The sequence below is a fragment of the Spermophilus citellus genome, assembly GCF_964194105.1.
Source record: "Spermophilus citellus genome assembly, chromosome: 6".
Classification (NCBI taxonomy): domain Eukaryota; kingdom Metazoa; phylum Chordata; class Mammalia; order Rodentia; family Sciuridae; genus Spermophilus; species Spermophilus citellus.
This window is the reverse complement of record NC_138187.1, coordinates 8,348,102-8,366,804: the sequence shown is the minus strand read 5'-3', so window position 1 is coordinate 8,366,804 and position 18,703 is coordinate 8,348,102. Positions and strand designations below refer to the sequence as shown.

Here is an 18,703-nt window from a genome sequence, read left to right as displayed (position 1 = left end):
TTCTAACAGTAGCCCAGGAGACAGCTTGTGGCTGGTTTAAGATATAGCGGCCTCATGGCTGCTGAATTATTTCACATGCTCATCGGCTACTGACACCTCCACAACTGCTCCGTTTCCACAGCGGCTTTGCAGTTTGTGCTTTCTGACGTCTCCGCAGAGGATAACCACCTCGACATCCATGGGGTTTCGTGTTAAAGTCATCAAATCTAGCGCAGCGACGTTACCTGTTTTGTGTGCTTACTGATTTGCAAAGGGGTTCCTCTGTGACACTTTATGCTTGGGCTCTTCACGTGTATAAGAACTCCACAGATGCTCGAGCCCAGCACTGGGACGTGTAGCTCCAGGAGTCTGGGAGAGACTGGACTCTGCAGGGTAGCTGGGCTCAGGGCACGCTGGGAGGTGCACTCCCGGGCCAGTCCTGTGAGCACTGATGCATGCATAGATCACACCCCATCAGGACAGGGACACAGCCAACCTGCCCAGCCTGTGATTCCCCTCTACAGCTTCTCCCCAGAAGGAGGCAGAAATGGGCAGGTCACAGGGCATGATGCCACTCAGCCGATGCTCACTATGTGGGTACAACAGTCTTGTGATTACTACCTGCGTCCACTGGGAGGCCCAGGAGTGGCGAGTATGACCAGCCCCCTCCACACAGGGACCAGGCTCCCGCGCAGAGCTGATCCAGGCCTGGGGATTGCAGATGTATCCAGAGCACCTGGTGGAGCTATGTGGGTCACTCCACGGGCCACAGGGCCATGGACTTTGGTGGGAAATTGCAGAACCCCAACAAGTCTGTAGCTTCTCTGGAACAGAGACAGGTCTCTGTGTTGGTTGTGGAGTTTCAGTGATGCAGATGATGACAAAGGGCGGGGTAGGCCTATGGGGCTCTCTGGACTCTCTCTCCAAGTCCTCTGTGAGTATGGACCTACAAGATGATTTCCTCTGGTGCTTTGGACCCACTTCTCCAGGTACACAGCTGGGGACAGGAGTGTGCTCCTACTCAGAGACTCCCATCAGGGCTGGGACCAGACAGAAACCGAGCAGCACGCCATCTGAGAGCTGCCAGTGTGCTTGCGGCGAAGGCGGGGAAGGCTGCTCAGAAGAGGCACACGTTCTGGACGGGAAACGGCCACTCTCAAGAAGGGGCTGCAACAGACTTAGGATACACTGCACCCCACCTGACCCTCCAACAAATCTGTACAACACAGCTACTGCCTTAGCAGCAAGGGATCGCAGCTTCCCCCTTTACATTGTGTCTTCAAATATCAAAGCATTTATGAAAGAAACTGGCACATGGACACTGTGTCAACAGGGCCTCTTCCTGCCACTCACACGGCAAAGCTTGGGCTTGCTGGCACTGCATCTGACCACATCCAGCAAGAGGCCCTTGAGCCAGGAAGCTCTAGTGACATGCACCAGGTTCTGGAGGTGCAGAGCCAGCTGGCAGCCAGGCACTCTCTGAAGGGGCCACAAGCCCTTCTCAGGACTCCTGGCTGCTATCACGACCAGCATTTGGCATTTGCCTGGCAGGAAGCAGGCAATGTAAATAGAGCAGTGGCTTCTCTTGTTCAGACAGTGACAGCTCACAGTGAACAAGCAGTGATGAGGTCCGGCTCATCTGCACTTCCAGGGGTCTCTCCGTACACGTGAACTGAAGTCATCCTGCTTAAGAAACTGCACCAGATCACAGGAGGGAAGGAGACGACAGTGGACAAGCAGCTGGTGGCGCAGAACATCGCCAGCACAACCAGCCCACCCACCCTGTGCATCACAAGGATCCCTAGGATGCAGAGAAGGACACATTCACTGGTGGCCACCTGTCCCACAGTCTCCAACTACAGAGGCCTGAAAGGCACCTGTTCCAAATGATGGCCCGATCGTTGCATTACTAAAGTACTATATCCGTGACAGAGCTGTTCAAGATGGTGAGAACACCATGAGGGATGCGTGAGAATGGCGCCCATCACCCCTTACAGGGAGTGCACAGACAACATCAAATGGGTCACGCCAAGAGTGGCCCTGTGAACACACTGTGTGGAGGAATGATGCGAACATTAGAGTAAGTGCTAGCAGGGATAAAGGGGTTTGTCAGGAGCACAGGACTAGGAGTGCAGAGGTGAAACAGGGTAATGCAGAGTTTTAGAAGCCGTGCAATAGGATTTGGCTAACCCAAGCATCTAAGTTTTTTAATCACCACAAGAACAGTTTTTAGGCCACTGCCTGGATGGTGGAAAGAAACCCAGACTGACAGGCAGAGGTGACCAATGGACCCCCAGCATGCAGCACTGCCAAGCACTTCTAGAGATAGCACCTGGTCCAGAGAGGCACCGGCACTGAGCTGGCAGGTAGAATGGGGACACAGCTGAGGGCAGTGGCCATGTGTGCTTTTGCCAGCAGATCAGGAGAGGCAGAAAGTAAATCCAGCTGTCAACTCACAGTACTGGAGGATGATAAGCCCCTTCCATCAAGGAGGAGGAAGCAAACTACAAAAGAAAGAATTAATGAACTAAAGTGCTTTTGTAAAAACTCTGACGGGACAAGGTACAGCTCGGTGACTGAACACCCGCCTGTCATGTGTGAGGCCCTGGGTTCCATGCCCAGCACCACAAAAGAAAATTTAAACTAAACTAGAAAAAGAACCTGATAAATAAAACCAGATCCTTGAAGGCCCATAAAGGAAACAACCATGGGGAGGGGATGAGGGGACAAATAGTGCCCAACGTTATGCAGGGGAATCAAGATGGGAAGCTAGGGTAGGCAGCTAGGGTAGGAGCTGCAGGAGCTTAGTGGAGGAGAGCGCCCAGTCAGACAGACCCTCACTGCAGGGCACTGGAAGCAGAACACGGAGAAGGGGTGGGGATGGACCCTGCCTCAACGCTAGGTGCCACACCCAGGAGACCCTGGCAGTGGAGTGCTGGTGCCAGGGTGATGCTGTGGATCCAAGTCCATGGCAGCCTGCTGCTCCACGACGGCACAACTCAGCCTAAGTGAAACCAAGAGCAAGCTGGAAGAGCTCCGGAAGTGCGTCCACGACTGTGAGCAGGAAGCACGGCAAGGACGCACTTGGTGCTCTAGGATCCTTAAGACGGAAGTACAGATAGACAGTGTGCAACTCAGCAACTCAGCAAAGTCCTAAGCAACTTAGTGAGGCCCTGTCTCAAAATAAAACATAAAAAGGGCTGGGGATATGGCCCGGGGATCAAGTGGCCCTGGGTTAATCCCTGGTACCAAAAAAACAGGAAGCACCACACTTTAGAACCAGATATGGAAAACTGACACCGTGGTAGAGGCCAGAGCAAGCAAAATGGTAATGACCCTGTGGACAAGGGAAAGACTCTACCATCCCTTTTCTTCTAGGTTAGACTGAGCCACTTTTACCAGACATGACCAAGCAAAGAGAGAACACGAGGGAAATGCAATTGTCCCCACTAGGCAGCAGTGAATGCTGGCCTCATACCATGCTGCTGCCAGTCCACAGCCCGTGGACTGCACCTGGCTCTGCTGCAATCCCAGGGAGGACAGGAAGGCTCCTCCGTGATCCCAGGGAGAATGCAGCCATTGCTGATGGCCATCTGTTCCCAGTCAATCTATAATGATGCTTCTAGGAGCTGGCTCTGTGAGGGCACCTCTCCCACTACGCCCCACAACATGCCAAATGGTTAAACCCACAGGGATGCAGCAAAAGGCCCAAGAAGGCGGCGTGGGGTCAGTAGGACGTGGCAGCTGTGCAGGCTCATGACTGGCAGCTCTGGCTCCTCTGATGCGAGAATTCTTTAACTAAAGGGACTGTCTCTCAATCATGGGGCTGGGGTAATCGGATGAACTGTGGACCACAGCAGAGTATACGAGAACCCCGTGGAGCGCAGTGTTGGGGCAGGCCTGGAACCCACTGGATCAGGCCTGTGGCTTCCTGCAGGCAAGCTCTGCTGCAGCACTGACAGTCTTAATGAGAACCTGGAGGTGGGCAGTAAACCCCTCATTAAGCTGTTTTAAAGCATGGATCCAGGAGTGGCCAGGGTGGTGGTTCATGTGGAGCATGTAACTCCTAACTCACAACAGCTGGCAGGAGGTGCTGCTGTGACGGGAACACCCGAGTTCCAGGGTCCCAGTCACATGAGCATCCCATGCAGCCTGGGCCGCCAAGCAAAGCCCAGAAAGCAGACTAACAATGCGGGGGAGTTGCTCACTCAGCCAAGAAAGGCGCCCCCCACACCACTAAGGGCCACGTGCACACGGAAATGCTCCAAATGAAGCAGCAAAGGGCAGAGGGAAGCCCAGCCCTGTGCCCTGCAGGGGAGTGTGGGCCCACCATGAGCCAGCCACAGAGAAATGCCAGCCTGGAGTGCCACCTGGTCCCCACCCCCAGCGTATGGCCATGCTGGTTGCTTATTTTAGGCTAAGATGCAGTCCTTGTGCCTGTTATGTGGATGGTGCCCCCCCACCCGGCCCCACGTGTCCACAGCTCACTGTAGTGCCATCAGGACAGATGCCACGGACACTGTCTGCCTGTTTCTGCTCTGAGGCTGTGTGTGGCAGCCAGGGGTATGATAGGGCTTGCTATCCAAGTTCCTCCAGACTCTTCAGTGTCTAGTTCCCATCATGGGTCAGCAGGAGAGAAGAGAAGGCACCTCCTGAACAGTGCTTACAGCGCACAGGCCACCCAGGACTTGGCTGTCAGACCTCTGCTGCCACAGCCTCCATCCTGGAGCATGCCTGGCCCTTGGTGCTGGCGAGGGGCACCCAGCCCCAATCCCAGGGGCATCTCCAGCCTGGCTCTCCAAAACTGCCCTGCCAGACACCCCTTTGCGCACCCCCCCCACCGGCCCTGTGACCAGCCACAGTCTGCTCTCTGCAAGGCCAGTCCATATCTCACAACCCCTGAGAGGACACCTGGAGGTCTATGCCCTCACATACCCAAGTCCACCAAAACAAAAACCACCATCAAAGAACTCACAAAATGTTTTGGAGCCTAAAGCACTCCAAATCCTCGGGAAAAGCACTGCTCTCCCCCCGGGACTGTCTGCCAAGGCCCAGGACCTGGTGAGGCCTGGGCTGCCCAGTCAGCATGCACACTGACCTCACCACTGCCCTCAGGACCTCCTGGGCCCATCAGGAGGCATGTTGGTAGCAGGCCCTCGTCACAAGTGTGCCCTGCCTATCACATCCCCAGAGGGACCAGCCTACTGTCCCTTGCCCTCCACAACCCAGGCCTGGGTGTAACTCTGCAGAAGCCTTGGGGGCACCAAAGACTCGCTTGGAAGCAGCTGCAGTCCTCTGCATGTGTGAGCCGCTCAGGGCCAGGCAGGGCCAGGAGGCCCAGGAGGAATGGACCGTAGGGGCTGGTGCACTTGGGGAGGGTGCCTGCCAAGCCTAGAAGTCAGCTGGTGGCCACTAGGGCAGAAAGAGTCCATAAAGTGCAACTGGCCCACACAGGAGCCTCAAGAAGCCCACTGCTGCAGGGGCAAGATGCACCCAGCACCCACGGGGCACCAAGTGACCCCTCAGACTCGGCCTTGGAAGGGCACATTACCAACACAGAGGCCTTCAGAGTTCATCAAGGCCAGCTTTCAATAGAGATGCGGATGTAGAGCCAGTGGCAATCAGTGTGGCTTTCCTGTGTCTTGGGAACGACCCCACTCACACAGCTGCACTCGCTGGGTGACCACATCTGCCTACACATAGGAGAATGAGACCTGGGGACCTGCTGGGCTGCTGACCAAGAGGACCCCTGGCTACCACGATGGAGAGGGACCACCTAGGACAGCTGAAGATGCCAGCAGGAGCACAAGTTCTGGGGAACAGGGTCATTTGAGACAGGAGGGCACCAGCAGCCTCGCCGTCCAGGGAGGCCACAGTTCTGGGGAACGTGGTCATCTGAGACAGGAGGACACCAGTAGGCCTCACTGTCCAGGGAGGCATGGCAGGGTGGCTAGAGGAATGGGTGCTCTGAGTGGCACTGGGCAGACCCTTCTGCAGCCTGAGGAGGCCTAACTGGCCCTGTGCAGCTGCTGGCGTGCCGAGGGCAACTGTGCACCTGAGAACCAGCATCCCCGTTGATGTCAGGGAAGCTGACCTCAGAAACGCATGTGGCCAAAGGGTGCCACAGTCCTGAGGCTCTGGAAGTGGGGCTCCTGCCGAGCCACCAGCTCCTGAGGGGTGTGGCCCTGGCGCAGTCTGTGCAGGCAGCTCCAGGCTCACCACAGACACACAAGGCAGACACGCTCAGAGTAACAAAGATGACACATAAGCCTGATGTGACCAGGGGCTCACTGTGAAAACAAGTCCTGCAGGGGACCCCAGCAAGGCCAGAGGAAAGACTGGAACAGTGTGCCCGGCCTCGGACCCACCCACCCCTCTGCTGTGCTGTCGACGGCAAGTGGGGGGCTGTGCTGAGGTGCAAGGGCTGCAGTGAGCCTCATGCCCGTGTCTCTGTTTGCCGTCATTGGAATGTGACCACAGAGAGATGAAGGTCCTCTCCCTCAGGGACCATCAGAGGCAGCATGACAACAGTCAATTGCTTCTGAGCCCGAGGTCGTTAGATGCTGAAGACAAGTGGGGATAACGTGTAACCAACACAGACAATGCCAACAGCAGCAGGAACAGGCAGCTGTTCTGGTGTGGAGCACCAAGGAGCCCAGTGCCCAGTGCCCTGGTGAGCTCTGCCAGGATCCGGCCCACAGAGCCTCAGGTCCTGCCACCCACAAGGCCCCTTTTATCAGAAGCGTGGACTCAGTGAGGTGGTTCTATACTGGAAAACCTGGGTGTGAGGCCAATCCCCACTACTGCTGGCCTACACCTTGGGATCCAAGGCAAGGGCAGCCTGGCCACCTCACGGGCCTGAGAACGCAGGGAGCAGCAGTCTACTCAAGCCATCAGTGCACCCAGTCTCCACAGTGTGCGCCTGCTCTGCCTCACAAACTTGGAACTCACTGCACCAAGGAGCAGGCATCCCCACCCTAATAAAGATCTCTAGGCCCTAAAGTCCGGTCTTCGTGACAGCTGGAAAACAGTACTCTCACAATTTTAAGCAAGTAAATGTACTAAGGGTTTGTCAACCTAAGTGTGGGCGTGTGAAGGATTCTGAGGGGGATTCTAATGCCAGATAACCAAGAGCAAACATGGATATCCTGGAGCCTCCATGTTCTGGCTGGCCTATTCCCTGGGGGACAGGTGCTACTTGTGCTAAGAAATGGGTGAGGCCCAGGCAGGGTCAGGGCGCTGGCACAGGACCACAGATGACAAGGTGTGGAATGAAAACCTGCCTCTCACTTTCCCTGAAGGCTGGGGTGCAGGTCAACTTAGAAACCCACTGTGAGCCCACTGAGAAAATACCTGCTGTCCATGGCCGGCCTGTCCACCTGGGCTGCCCTCTGCCCTACTCCAGGGGCTCCACCTAGCATGGCCTGGGGACCCAGGATCCCCTTCCCACGCAATGCACAAACCAGCATCAGTGCCACACGCAGAGGTGGACGCTAGGCTCAAGGGCCCAGAGAAGGGGGTGCTGGCCAGGTTGGAGCACCTGGAAGCCCACGAGCTCCCACACCTCACCAGCCATGGTCTGGGGCAAGGGCTGCCTGGTTAGGACTCCATGTTGGACAACAGAGGCTGCACCCAAGCCACCCAGCACACCAGAAGAGCTGGTGGAAGATGCTCAAGCAAAGAGAAAAGCCAGGGAGAGTGTGTAAAGATACATACCCCAACGTATAACAAGCCCCCGCAGTCCTTCCCTAAATCATCTCACTTACCAAAAGAATACCTGAAAAACAAAAGAAAAAAACTGTATTCAGTTTAATTGGCTCACTTTGACCCCAAATTTATAAGATTAACCTCTGTGTTTCCCACTAGGGAAGCCCACCCACAAGCCCAGGCCAGGAGGGTCGGTGCTGTCAGGAGGACCTGGTCCAGGACTGGGTGGTCAAATAGACACTGTCCACAGAGCCCATGCAGGGAGGGCCCCAGGCCAGTGTGGCCAGAAGCTGCTGTGGGCAGGAGCAGAAGGAAGGCTGGGATCTTCACAAGCACAGCACTACAGAAAATGCCACACCCTGGAGCCTGCGTGCTCAGAGGGCACCCACCTCAAACATAGGACACCGGAGCCTGGGGCTTCAGGCACTCGGTGGGCTCTGATCCATTGCCAGGACCTGAGAAAGGCCCACTTTCCTGCAGAGCTGTGGCAGGCAGTGGCTAGTATTCTAAGGCAGCACAGCCAACACATGTGAGGACCCCAAACCACATAGTGAAGTCCCCACAGTATGCTGGAGGCAGACTGGGCCTGGGCTTGACCAGACACCTCACGCTTGCCTCAGAAGAGTCCACCTAGCCCCCACCCAGAAAACCTGCCTCGGATCAGGAGTGAAATCCCCTTGCCATCTTTAACACACAAGTACCTCCAGCCAGCAGAAGGAAAGACGCACCACATGCTGCAACTGAGACGGGTGTGGAGATAAAGCAGACACAAGGCCACACGCTTAGGCCCTTGTCTGTGTGAGGGTCCAGACAGCCAGATCCACAGATAGCGGCTAGTAGTCACAGGCTGGGGAGGGCATGGGGGGACAGCTGCCAGATACAGGCTGCTTCTGAGGTGACAGAAGTTTTAAGATGGGTGTGGCAATCATGCCTGTGATCCTAGCTACTGGAGAGACTGAGGCAGGAGGATCCAGTTCAAGGCCAGCCTTAGCATCTCAGCGAGGTCTGTGTCAAAATAAAAAGGACTAGCGATGCAGCTACATACAGAGCACTTGCCTAGCATTCAGGAGGCCCTAGAGTCAATCCTCAGCACATACAAAACACGCACACACACACACAAAGTGAAATAAATGCACAGAGAACAAAAGGACATGGGCAGCATCCTTGAGCCTATTTGTCACAAAGAAACCTGGGTCCCAGCAGCTTGGAGCTGGCTGTGCCAAGCTGCAGGACGTGGGGCAGCTTGGTCCCCTGGTGGTCCTCGAGTTAGAGATGTGAAGAGCTGCCCTAGAGGCAGCCCCCATGGCTCTCCATGACTTCCAAAAGCAAAGCCAGACGCAGGAGTCCACGTATCCGACTGAGACTCCCCCCACTCCTCCAGGTGGCTCAGAAGCAGGAAATGACCAGGAGCCTCTGCCCCGTACACCCTTTGAAGAGGCTTCTCCATCCCTTTGCAGGGAAGAAAGTGCCAAAGAGGAAGAGGACCCCTGAGACACTTGGCTTGTTCCACATTTCCTGAGAGGATCTTTCCTTCCTCACGAGGGGCTGGGAAGTGGAGGACAGAAGAGCTGTGTGTCATCCTGAATAGCAACAAAGAAACACTTTGGGGTCAGTGCCAAAGCAAAGTACAGATAAAAGAACCAGAAACCCCACATTTAAGAAAAGTCGAGTCAACAAAGAAACCAGTTACAATTAGGCAACCAGAGCTGGGGCACATGGCTTTAGGAAAGCCACAATCTTTTTCCCTGGTGGCACTGAGATGCTCTACCTGGAGTCACGTCACATCGTGGCCCTTTTTATATTTTGAGACAGGGTCTCACTGAGCTTCCCAGGCTGGCCTGGAACTTGTGATGCCCCTGCTTCAGGCTCTGCGACCTCTGGGATGGCAGGCGTGTACCAAGGCACCTGGCAAGAAAGGCCAGTTTTGACGGGGTTGGATTGTTCTTTAAAATCACTTAAAAGTTTATGTAGTCAAAGTTATTAAAATTTTCTCTGTCTTATGCCACCAGTCCTAAATGTTTACCTTCCTAGCCTGGACACCCAGGGTACAAAGCATGTATGTGTCAGTCCATGCTGATAAAACCAATGGCTGAGCAGATCCAGGGGGACCAGAGGCAGCACCCTGTGCAGAGTCCTGCTGTGGGGTCCTGCCCTGGGCACAGGAGGACAGGGGAAAGTCACCTGATGGGTACATGCAGGCACCTCCCGAGTCTCCCTCCCAAGCCCAGCTCCCGTCCAGCCATGGGGAACCACAGGCCAGTCCCAGTGGAGGGGCTCCCCAAACCATCCCAGCATCAGAAACGAGGGAAGTCTGAGAGGAACCCCAGAGCCTATGTGTTCCCTGGGGTCCTGGATGGGGTCCCAGGCTAGGAAAACCAGGGAGATGTGAATCAAGTGGACATCAATTCCCAGAAGTATGTCCACACTGATACAAGACACGAGTAAGGGGGAAGGGGGCTGCTTTCACAAAACTCTGGATCCAAAACTGCTCTGGCAACATCCGGGGGTCGAACAGCCTCTTGTTCCCTGTAGGAAACGCAAAGCGGCGTCCAGGGAGCCACCAGGGAGACACGTCCCATGATGACACTCAACAGCTGCAGCAGGTTCCAGAGGCTGACGGCCAATGCTCCCTCCTGAGGTGGGGCTTGGTCACGGGCCCTGGTCTAACCAGGGAGGTGACAGGTCACCATGAGAGGGGACAGGACAGGACTCTAAGGGGAGCACTGGCAGCTCACAGCACAGCAGGGAGACAGGTCAAGGCAGCCGTTGTCAGGCGTCAATGTCAGGCGTTGTTCCTAACAGTGGCACGCTAGATGAATGGACACATCTTTCCACTACCCGTGCTTGGTCCCAGGCAGCAGCCACTCTTGGGGGAGCATGACGTGTACCTGCCAGGGCCACAGCTACCAGTGTGCACATTGTCTGAGTGGCCCAGACCCAAATGAATGCTCTTTTCTTCAACAAAATCAGTGAGGCACGAAGGAACCAACTGTCTGGCTGCTGTCCTGGCCCTCAGGACAGCCTCTCTGCCTGGCAGGTCCAGCCTCCCTCACACAGCCCCGGGCTGCTTTCCCCCAGCACAGCTACCCCAAACTGCCACTGTCGGGGAAGCCAGGGTCCAGGCTGCAGGGAGGGTATCTCTCATTTCAACATATCCACAGGAGGGGACAGAACCTCTTTCCAAATAAAAAAAAACACAAAACTGCTCTTGGCCATAAGTCCTCAAGTGGTTTTCAAACAGTTAAACTTCTACAAGTCCTCAAGGTGGTTTCCAAACATTTAAACGTCGAGTGGATCTTTCCTGACCAACACATCACAGATCAGTAAAAAGCACCTTTTAAAGCAAAACAGCATACTCTCCTGGCTGAGGATTCCCCAAGGCCCTAGGCACTCACAGGACGAGAGAGTCGCCAACATGTGTACACCACAGGGGCTCCTGGCTGTTTTGTTTTTTTAACTCCAATTGCTGCAATCAGGCACAGCTACCTGAAGTTCTCCCTCCTCTGGTTTGGATTAAAATCACGATGTGTCAGTCACAGCAGCCTCCAGGATGTCACAGAAAAATGCAGCCAGAATCACCATATGGTTGTCAACTGTCACCACCAGAAGACAGGAAAGGTCAGTCACCTAGTGGGCAGCAGCCTGGGATCCTGCCTGGGGAAAGCAGATGGGCAAGGCAAGCTCCCCTCAGCTCACAGTACTCTGCACACAGATGTCCACTTGGGGCAGCCAGAGGGCCTGGACAGGGTAGGCAGCTGCTGGACTGTGCATCCATCAAGGGGCTGTATGAGAACCTGTGTCCATCCTCACCCTTCAATCAAAAATGTGACAGATCAGATAAAGACCTGTCCAGGAAATAACAGTTTCCATATGTATGCACTGTGACACGTCTGGCCACTCGGTGACCCCTGAGAAGGTCTAATAAAGCATGCCTGGGCCAGAGCCACAGCTGCAATAAGCCCCTTGGTTCTCCTTTGGATAGTACACAGCTTAGCATCCTGATCTGCACGGTTTGTGGACAAACTAGAATGGCCCCAAGTTCCTTCACTAGAGGACAGAGCTCTGGCCAGTGTGGCGACGTGGTACTTGGACACCAGGCCCGTGGCAAGCAGCAGGGGCCATGCCTGCTCTTCTGCAGTCTGGCTCAGGAGGGCTGCCTTCAAGCCTGAGGCTGGTGCCAGCCTGCAAAGTCTTTGACACACCCACAGGGCACAGGGGCCAGAAAAGCCCATGATGAGAGGGGAGGCCCAGACCCTGGGCAGGAGCCTGGAGTACACCAAGATAACCTGGCAAAGTCACAGGGAAGTTGCCAAGTCAGCTCTGCAGATGGCCCCCAGTGCCAAATCCCACAGCTCCTAATGGAACACTGCAAGGAGCCCCAGAAGTCCTCCACAGGCTACATCTCTACACAGGTACCCAGGTCCACCTCCCACATGTCCAGGAGACACTGTCCCACACTCAGAGCTGCCTGTCCATCTGTGGTCCACAGGACTTCGGCCTTTACAAGTCCAGCGCCCCCATCTCCACAGTTCGAGAACCCACACTAGGATCAGGGACAGGGCCAATCTGTGATCCCAACAGTGCCTGCTGCTGGCTGAGTGGCTCCTTTAGTGCAGGGAGGGGAGGAAGGAGGATGCCTTGGGCCAGGCCCTGTCCCTCAGCACACGTGCAGCAGCCCACCAGCGACTCTGCCTCCATGTCTCCCATCTGCCATGGCTCGAGCAGGCAGGAAATGTAGTCCCAAGTAGGGACATACCTCTACAAGCAGAAAGGCCCTGCCCAGTGGCAATCAGCATCCCCTACCACCTCCTAAGTGACCATGACGCTCCTCTGGGTTGATTTAAGAAGACTCATGCTCCCTCCAGCTACCAAGAGCCCTGAGGAGTATGTGCAGGGTGCTCCATCCACTTGGTGTAGTAGCAGGCCTGGCACTGCCTGTGCCCTAGCTCTACTCACCAGACTTGTCCCACGTTGACCAAGGACAGGTAGAGACCCCAGAGAGCAGCCATGAGGATCATGTTGGCACAGCCAGTTATCAGGACAAAGCTCGAGATGCCCAATCCAAGCAGAGCCAGCAGGTCCAGGTTGAAGTCCATGTTTGACCAGTCCAGCAGCCAGATGATGGTGGGTGCATAGCTCCAGGCATCCCAGGCACCCCGCCCTCGGAAGTACTGCTGCACGCTCTTCAGGTATGCCCTGCAGGGCAGCAGGCCTTGGTCACCAATCAGCTGCTTGTTCTGTTGCAAAGCCACCAGGAATGCCACGGCTGGGAGAAAAAGGCCACACACAGGGATGTGAGTGGGAGCAAGCCCTGGAAGCACGGCTTCTAACTGCCCCAGTGCCTGTCAGCAGGGTGACCCCACAGAGCTGAAGGCTGCACTACTACTCACGTGGAAGCCCAGCTGCCTCAACTTGAACCCCAAGTCTGAGTTCATCCCCAGAGACCATACCTTCACGGCAGCACTCATAGCCTCAGACCCCAGGTTATATGACTGGAAAGAACCTTGCTGCTTTGGTACCGTGAGAGAGAGCCCACACCTGTCCACCTAGGGAGGAAGCCGTGGAAGCCGCGCAGCACATGCCCCCCCCCGCCACCAGGCCTGGGGAGGAGGAACAGCACCTGCCTCCTGAGGACTCACATAGCAGACTCAGCAAGCAAGACCAGGGATACTTTTGGTTCTACTTTTCTCTTAAATTTTCCAAAGAAATGTTAAAGTTCAGCAAACAAGGTGGTCTCAGGCCCACCAGATTTCCCTTAGTAGAGGGCTGACAAGCCCTGGCTCTGCCCAGTGCTATGTAGACTCACCTCACCTGCTGTGGAGTCATCTGCCGCACACGCAAGGACACCAGAGCAGCTGCCCAGGATGCACCTGACAGGCTTCCCGCATACTGCATTCCCCAGGGCAGTGCAGCAGGCAGGCAAACCCACGCACACTGCATCTGGCCCCAGCCAGGCCTGGAGCCTTTACACCAGGTTTTTAAAGAAATCTTACCCACATGAGTCCTGCACATGGGTGCAACTATCCTTAGCAGGGGGACAGTCCATCTGAGTCCAGCCCAGGGAACTCAAGTGTGTATCTAGCCTCTGCACAGCACCTGCCAGCAGGGTGAGGCCATGCATCCTCCCGCCTCCAGGCAGCCTTAGCAAACACCGCACTGCCACAGGTTCCAGGAGTCCACAGCAGGGGTTTCAGAGGCTCTGCACTGGTCATTTCCTCAACATCCTCTCATGGGGTACTTTAAAGAATCCCTTATTCGGGCTGGGATGTGACTCAAGCGGTAGCGTGCTTGCCTGGCATGCGCGGGGCCCTGGGTTTGATCCTCAACACCACATAAAAATAAAATAAAGATATTGTGTCCACCTAAAACTAAATAATATTTTTAAAAAAGAATCCCTTACTGCTTGGAGCCACTGCACAAAGGGCTGTGATGGTCCCTGGAGGCCTGTCCCTGCACCACTCCCCATCACAGCACAGTGTCCTGGTACTTCTGTTTAATTTCTAGAGTGGGCAACGGCATGACAGCTCTGTGCTCAGCTGGTGAGCAGGCAGCCACAGACCCTCCTGCCATGCCCCAGGAAGGCTCTGGGGGGTCTCTGCCAGCTTCCCTCTTCCTCAGAGAACAACAGGTCACATTTTTTGATGCAATGACCATTGGGAGAGGGCAGTGTCTCAGGGAAGCCCACATTGTCCTGTGACCCTGAATGCAGTGCCCACTCTCAGGCTGTTTCCTCATTGCACTTGGGGACCGCAACAGTGTGTGCCATTTCATACTCTAGAGTATCCGATCCCATGACTTGGGCTGCAAAGTCCCATCACAGGAAAACAGCAATCTGGGTCCAGGGGCCCGCCACCTCCTCCAAAGCCTCAATCCTTCCAGGGAATCTTCACTACCCACACTCATGGTGACCCACAGGCAGGACTGACGGTGCCCTTCGCTGTCCCCCAGAGATGATGGCGAAACCAGTGAATGCACCGTGAAGCACCGTGGGCTGCAAGTGTGGTGCTTGCAGCACCACAAGCATTCTCAGGGCAAGTCCACGTGCCACAGTGACAGGGACCTGGGTGGCCTGGCCTCAGCTCCAGCATATGCCCAGCAGCTGACCCATGCACTCAGATCTGGGTAGAACTCACCCCTAGCACCTACACACGCCAGCACTTCACAAATACACCATGCCTTGTTGGAGGCACCGGGAAGGCAGAGCACTGCTGTCAGCCTCCAGCTGGCTGCGCGGCTTCACTGGCAAGCAACTGTCCTGTTCTTCCTCAGCAGGTCTCCTCACCAAAAGCACCTTTGTCATGTGCCTCGTAAGACGCTGTGCTCGAGGTCAAGCCTCCCTAAATTCAATGCCTCTCAACAGGAGGCTTCCCATAGAACACACATGGTTATGTTTGATCATATATCCTTCAGTAGCTGGAAGTATCGCAAGACTCAACATTCCAGTGAAATATCTGGAGAAGTCCTATAGCACCTTGGAAGAGCCCTGGGATCCCGAGAGACAGTGTGATGCAGTGCCAGTGAGATCCAGGACCTCCTAGAAAGAGCCCTTGCAGGAGGACTGCCCACTTGCCCACAACTCTCAGCCAGAAAACCACAACCCTGAAGACAGAAAACTGGTTCTCCCTAGATGCACTTACTCATAAGGTAGAAAAGAAATGCACGGATCACAGCAAATTGCTAGGCACCAGATTGAAAATATTTGCTCCTTTCTGTGGCTTACAGTGGTTCCCTCCGAAGTAAACAGAGACCAAAAGCTCCACTGGCTCATGTGGAAACCCGAGCCCCAACTTACAGATCTGTGCTGGAGGCTCCCCTGCTTCATGCTAGTGAGGTCTCACAAATGCACTTTTAGGTTGGTCCTGTATCTGTGTCCCTGCAAACTTTCAGAATGACTCCTTAGTACTCTGCAGGATGAGGCAACCCCGAGCATGGCTATTTTCCACAGTAGCTTAAAGAGAGACTGAGTGGAAGTTCACACTGGCAACCCCAGTGACTGCTGGGCAGGGCCCCAGCTCTCCTCTGCACTCTCACAAAACCCAAAGTGGACCTGGCTCCTCCACAAGCCAGCTTCAGCAACTCCTTCTACGTGTGAGGAAATGAAGCAGAGACACTCTATACCCACCATGGAAAGCCATTCCTAGGCAGGGCCAGGACAGCCCCTCTGGAGCTAAGGGTGACTGCCCTAGCCCAGCAGGGCTGTCCTGGCTCGGCCCTCTCACGGCCTTCAGGCTTACGGGGGACTCTATTTAGTCTTCCTTATCAACAGGCTGGGCCACATGCTCAGAGAACCATACCCTCAAACCAAAATTCAGGGTTTTTGGGGACCCAAGTGGGAAGTATTTGGGATTGGCAGCTGCCCCACCCCCACCAGGGCGGGGCATGAGTGGCAACAGAAGGCAAAGGTGACCATGTCGAAGTTACCAGCTAAAAGCCCTTGTTCTCCCCTAACCCCTAGGGCAGCCCCGCTGAGACCCTATACAGGGAGAAGGAAACACAACTTCATACAATCTCAAGGAAAATCTAGGCACACACACCGGTAGCCTAACGAGGGTCCAGACTCGCAGGAAGGAGCAGGATACCGGGAGAAGAAATAGACTTCCCTACAGGGGCGAAGCGGACTCAAGCAGGGGATAGATTCCCTTGTAGGTATAGGATGGGCTCCAGTGCGAGGGGGAGTGGGGGGACCGAACGGGCTCGTGCAGGAGCGGGGCGCGGGTTCCCGTGCAGGGGGCGAGCCGGCAGACGGGAGGCGGAGCCAGAGGATGGGGGGCGGAGCCGGCGGACGCGGGGGTGGGAGCGGGGGAGGGGCGGTGAGCTCCCTCGTAGGGGCGGGAGGAGCGGGTGCACACGCAGGGGCGGGGCGGGCTCCGGCGTAGGGGCGGAGCGAGCGGGAGAAGGGGGCTCCCGCGCAGGGGCGGGGCGCGGGGTCGGACGCTGGCGGCTTCTTGCGCCGCCGGGCACTTACAATAGACGAAAGCGAGGGCCCTCAGAAGCACGATTCTGGTCAACCAGAAGGTGCCTGTGCGCAGGCGGGTGGAGCAGCCAGCGTCATCGCGTCCTGGTGCGAGCGGCGATCCAGGCCCTGGACCCGAGCCCCCGGCCTTCCGCCTCCTCAGTGACCCCTCGGGCGCAGCCATTGCTGCCATTTCAGCGCCTGCGCGGGGAGGACGGATCGCAGAGACCACGCCCTGACCACGCCCACTGTCTGGTGGGTCTTGCCCACGCGCGGGCAGGCACCCCCCTTCCGCAAGCTTCGGGGGCGTTGCGGCTGGGAGGGCCCAGGGGCCGCTCAGGATTCCTTCACTCCTTGGTTCGTTCCACCAGCCGGTGTTACGAAAGTCCCGGGCGCCGGCCTTCTAGGGAAGGAGCGCGATGGAGGCTAATGGAAAGTGCGTCCTGCGCTCCCTGCCGTGTGGATCCGGTGCCTGCACAGGGGAGGCCGGGCCGCGAGAATCGCGGGGTGCAGGCGCCTCCTTTCTGCTTTCCGCGGAGGAAGCTGGACAGCCGACGCAGTTGGTGGGGTACAGAGTGGGCAGGGCCGACTCCAGCTTCCTAGCCCACCCGAAATTCCACGGGGGTGTCTGCACAGCCATCTAAGCCCCTACTAGATAGGCAACGTTCCTACAGGCTTTGAGCAAAGAGGGGCCATCGAGGACTCAGAGGAGGGAAGAACTTACCACAGACCAGAGCAGGACCCCACGAAAGCCAGCAGCTCTGCTTCTGATAGTAGAAGCCATTCAGTCGCTGTTCGGGGGTGGGGGGGGGTGTTGCTCTGAGACTGTGGATCGGTGAATCAGGCATTCCTGAGACTTCTCAGAGGGAAGCTGCGCGCAGGACAGTGGGCACAACCCTAGGTGAACTGCAGGGCTCTTGGGAAGCAATCAGACAGGTGTGGGGTTTTCCCTCTTCATTCGTTAGCACTCTTTACATACTAAAGGTCCTATTTCTTTGTGTATATTGCAAATGTTTTTCTTGGTTCTATTTGGTATTACATCTTCTTGTCTTTAGTTTCTGAATTTTGTTCTCAGTGTTTTGACATATAAATTATCAATGCTTGCACGGTCAAATGATCCGTCTATACCCTCGCCCACCTGCAGTGCAAGCATCATGAGAGGTTGTCTGTGGACAGTTGCCCCTCTCCAAGTTAAGCCAGATGGATAACTGCTGGGACTCCTCTCCAATCCCAACCCCAGCCTTCCCCTGTTGCTGGGGTAACAGCACTGATGTACATCTTATATAAGTTTTTCAAAGCTTGCCTTTATTTTTTCTGAGAGACCCTCCCTCAGGAGCCCAGCTGTGAAGTGTGACCTATAACAGATGTTGCAGTGGGTGGCACGGACACCTGCCACATCCTGTTGTGCCTCCAGCAGGGCAGCAACATGTGCCCAAGGTCTCCAAGTTTGGGGACTGGAGGAACAGTTTTTCCATGGGAGCCCTTGCCCTGCACCTTTCCTCCTTGCTGTCTGGATGTCAGGCATGGGATGGACAGCACTGCTGTTTGGGAAGGACAGTCAAGCCTGCAGAGCTTCTCTGAGTCCCAGTCTGAAGGCCAGAGGTCCCAGTCTGGAGGCCAGAGCTGCACTGGACGGAAGGCGAGGCAGGGCAGCTCTGCCATCAGGTGTGACCCTGGGTGCTGCCTTTCAGGTGGGGACAGTCCTCACAAAGGGCTCTTTTGTCCTCAGCTTCCCCTTGCTGGGGCTGCATTGTCCTCCCTTCAGAAGGGCACAATGGGGCATTGTGCAGAGCAGAAAAGGGCCCCTTGTTCTGGCATCCAGCTCTCGGCTGGCTCTGTGCTCCCTCTCTGGATTTGCCCAGGGTGGGTGAGGCCAGCGGAAGGGTCTGCTGGGAGCTTGCGTCCTCTGCAGATTGAGTTTCCTGCTGGGTCTGCCTTCCCAGGAGGCTGTCTGGAACTGGCTCAAGCACAGGTCAATCAGGGCAGAGCTCCCCCCAAGGAGTGGCCGGCTGATGACTGAGATCTCACCCATTTCAACCTAAATTTAATTGAAACTGCACTATG

The 18,703-nt window shown here is 55.9% G+C and overlaps 1 protein-coding gene across 1 annotated transcript in view; it reads right to left on the bottom strand.

Annotated features, from left to right (window-relative positions):
- Nucleotides 1-17,017, bottom strand: part of LMF1 (lipase maturation factor 1) — a 58,193-nt gene extending 41,176 nt beyond the window's left edge. Inside the window, exons 1-3 of the mRNA XM_081297632.1 lie at nt 16,652-17,017; nt 12,643-12,952; nt 7,746-7,756 (exon numbers count right to left, since the gene is read on the bottom strand). Coding sequence (XP_081153758.1) covers nt 7,746-7,756; nt 12,643-12,952; nt 16,652-16,832 — 502 coding nt within the window. The 5' untranslated portion in view covers nt 16,833-17,017. The remainder of the gene's footprint in view (nt 1-7,745; nt 7,757-12,642; nt 12,953-16,651) is intronic.
- Between the last annotated feature and the right edge of the window lie 1,686 nt (nt 17,018-18,703).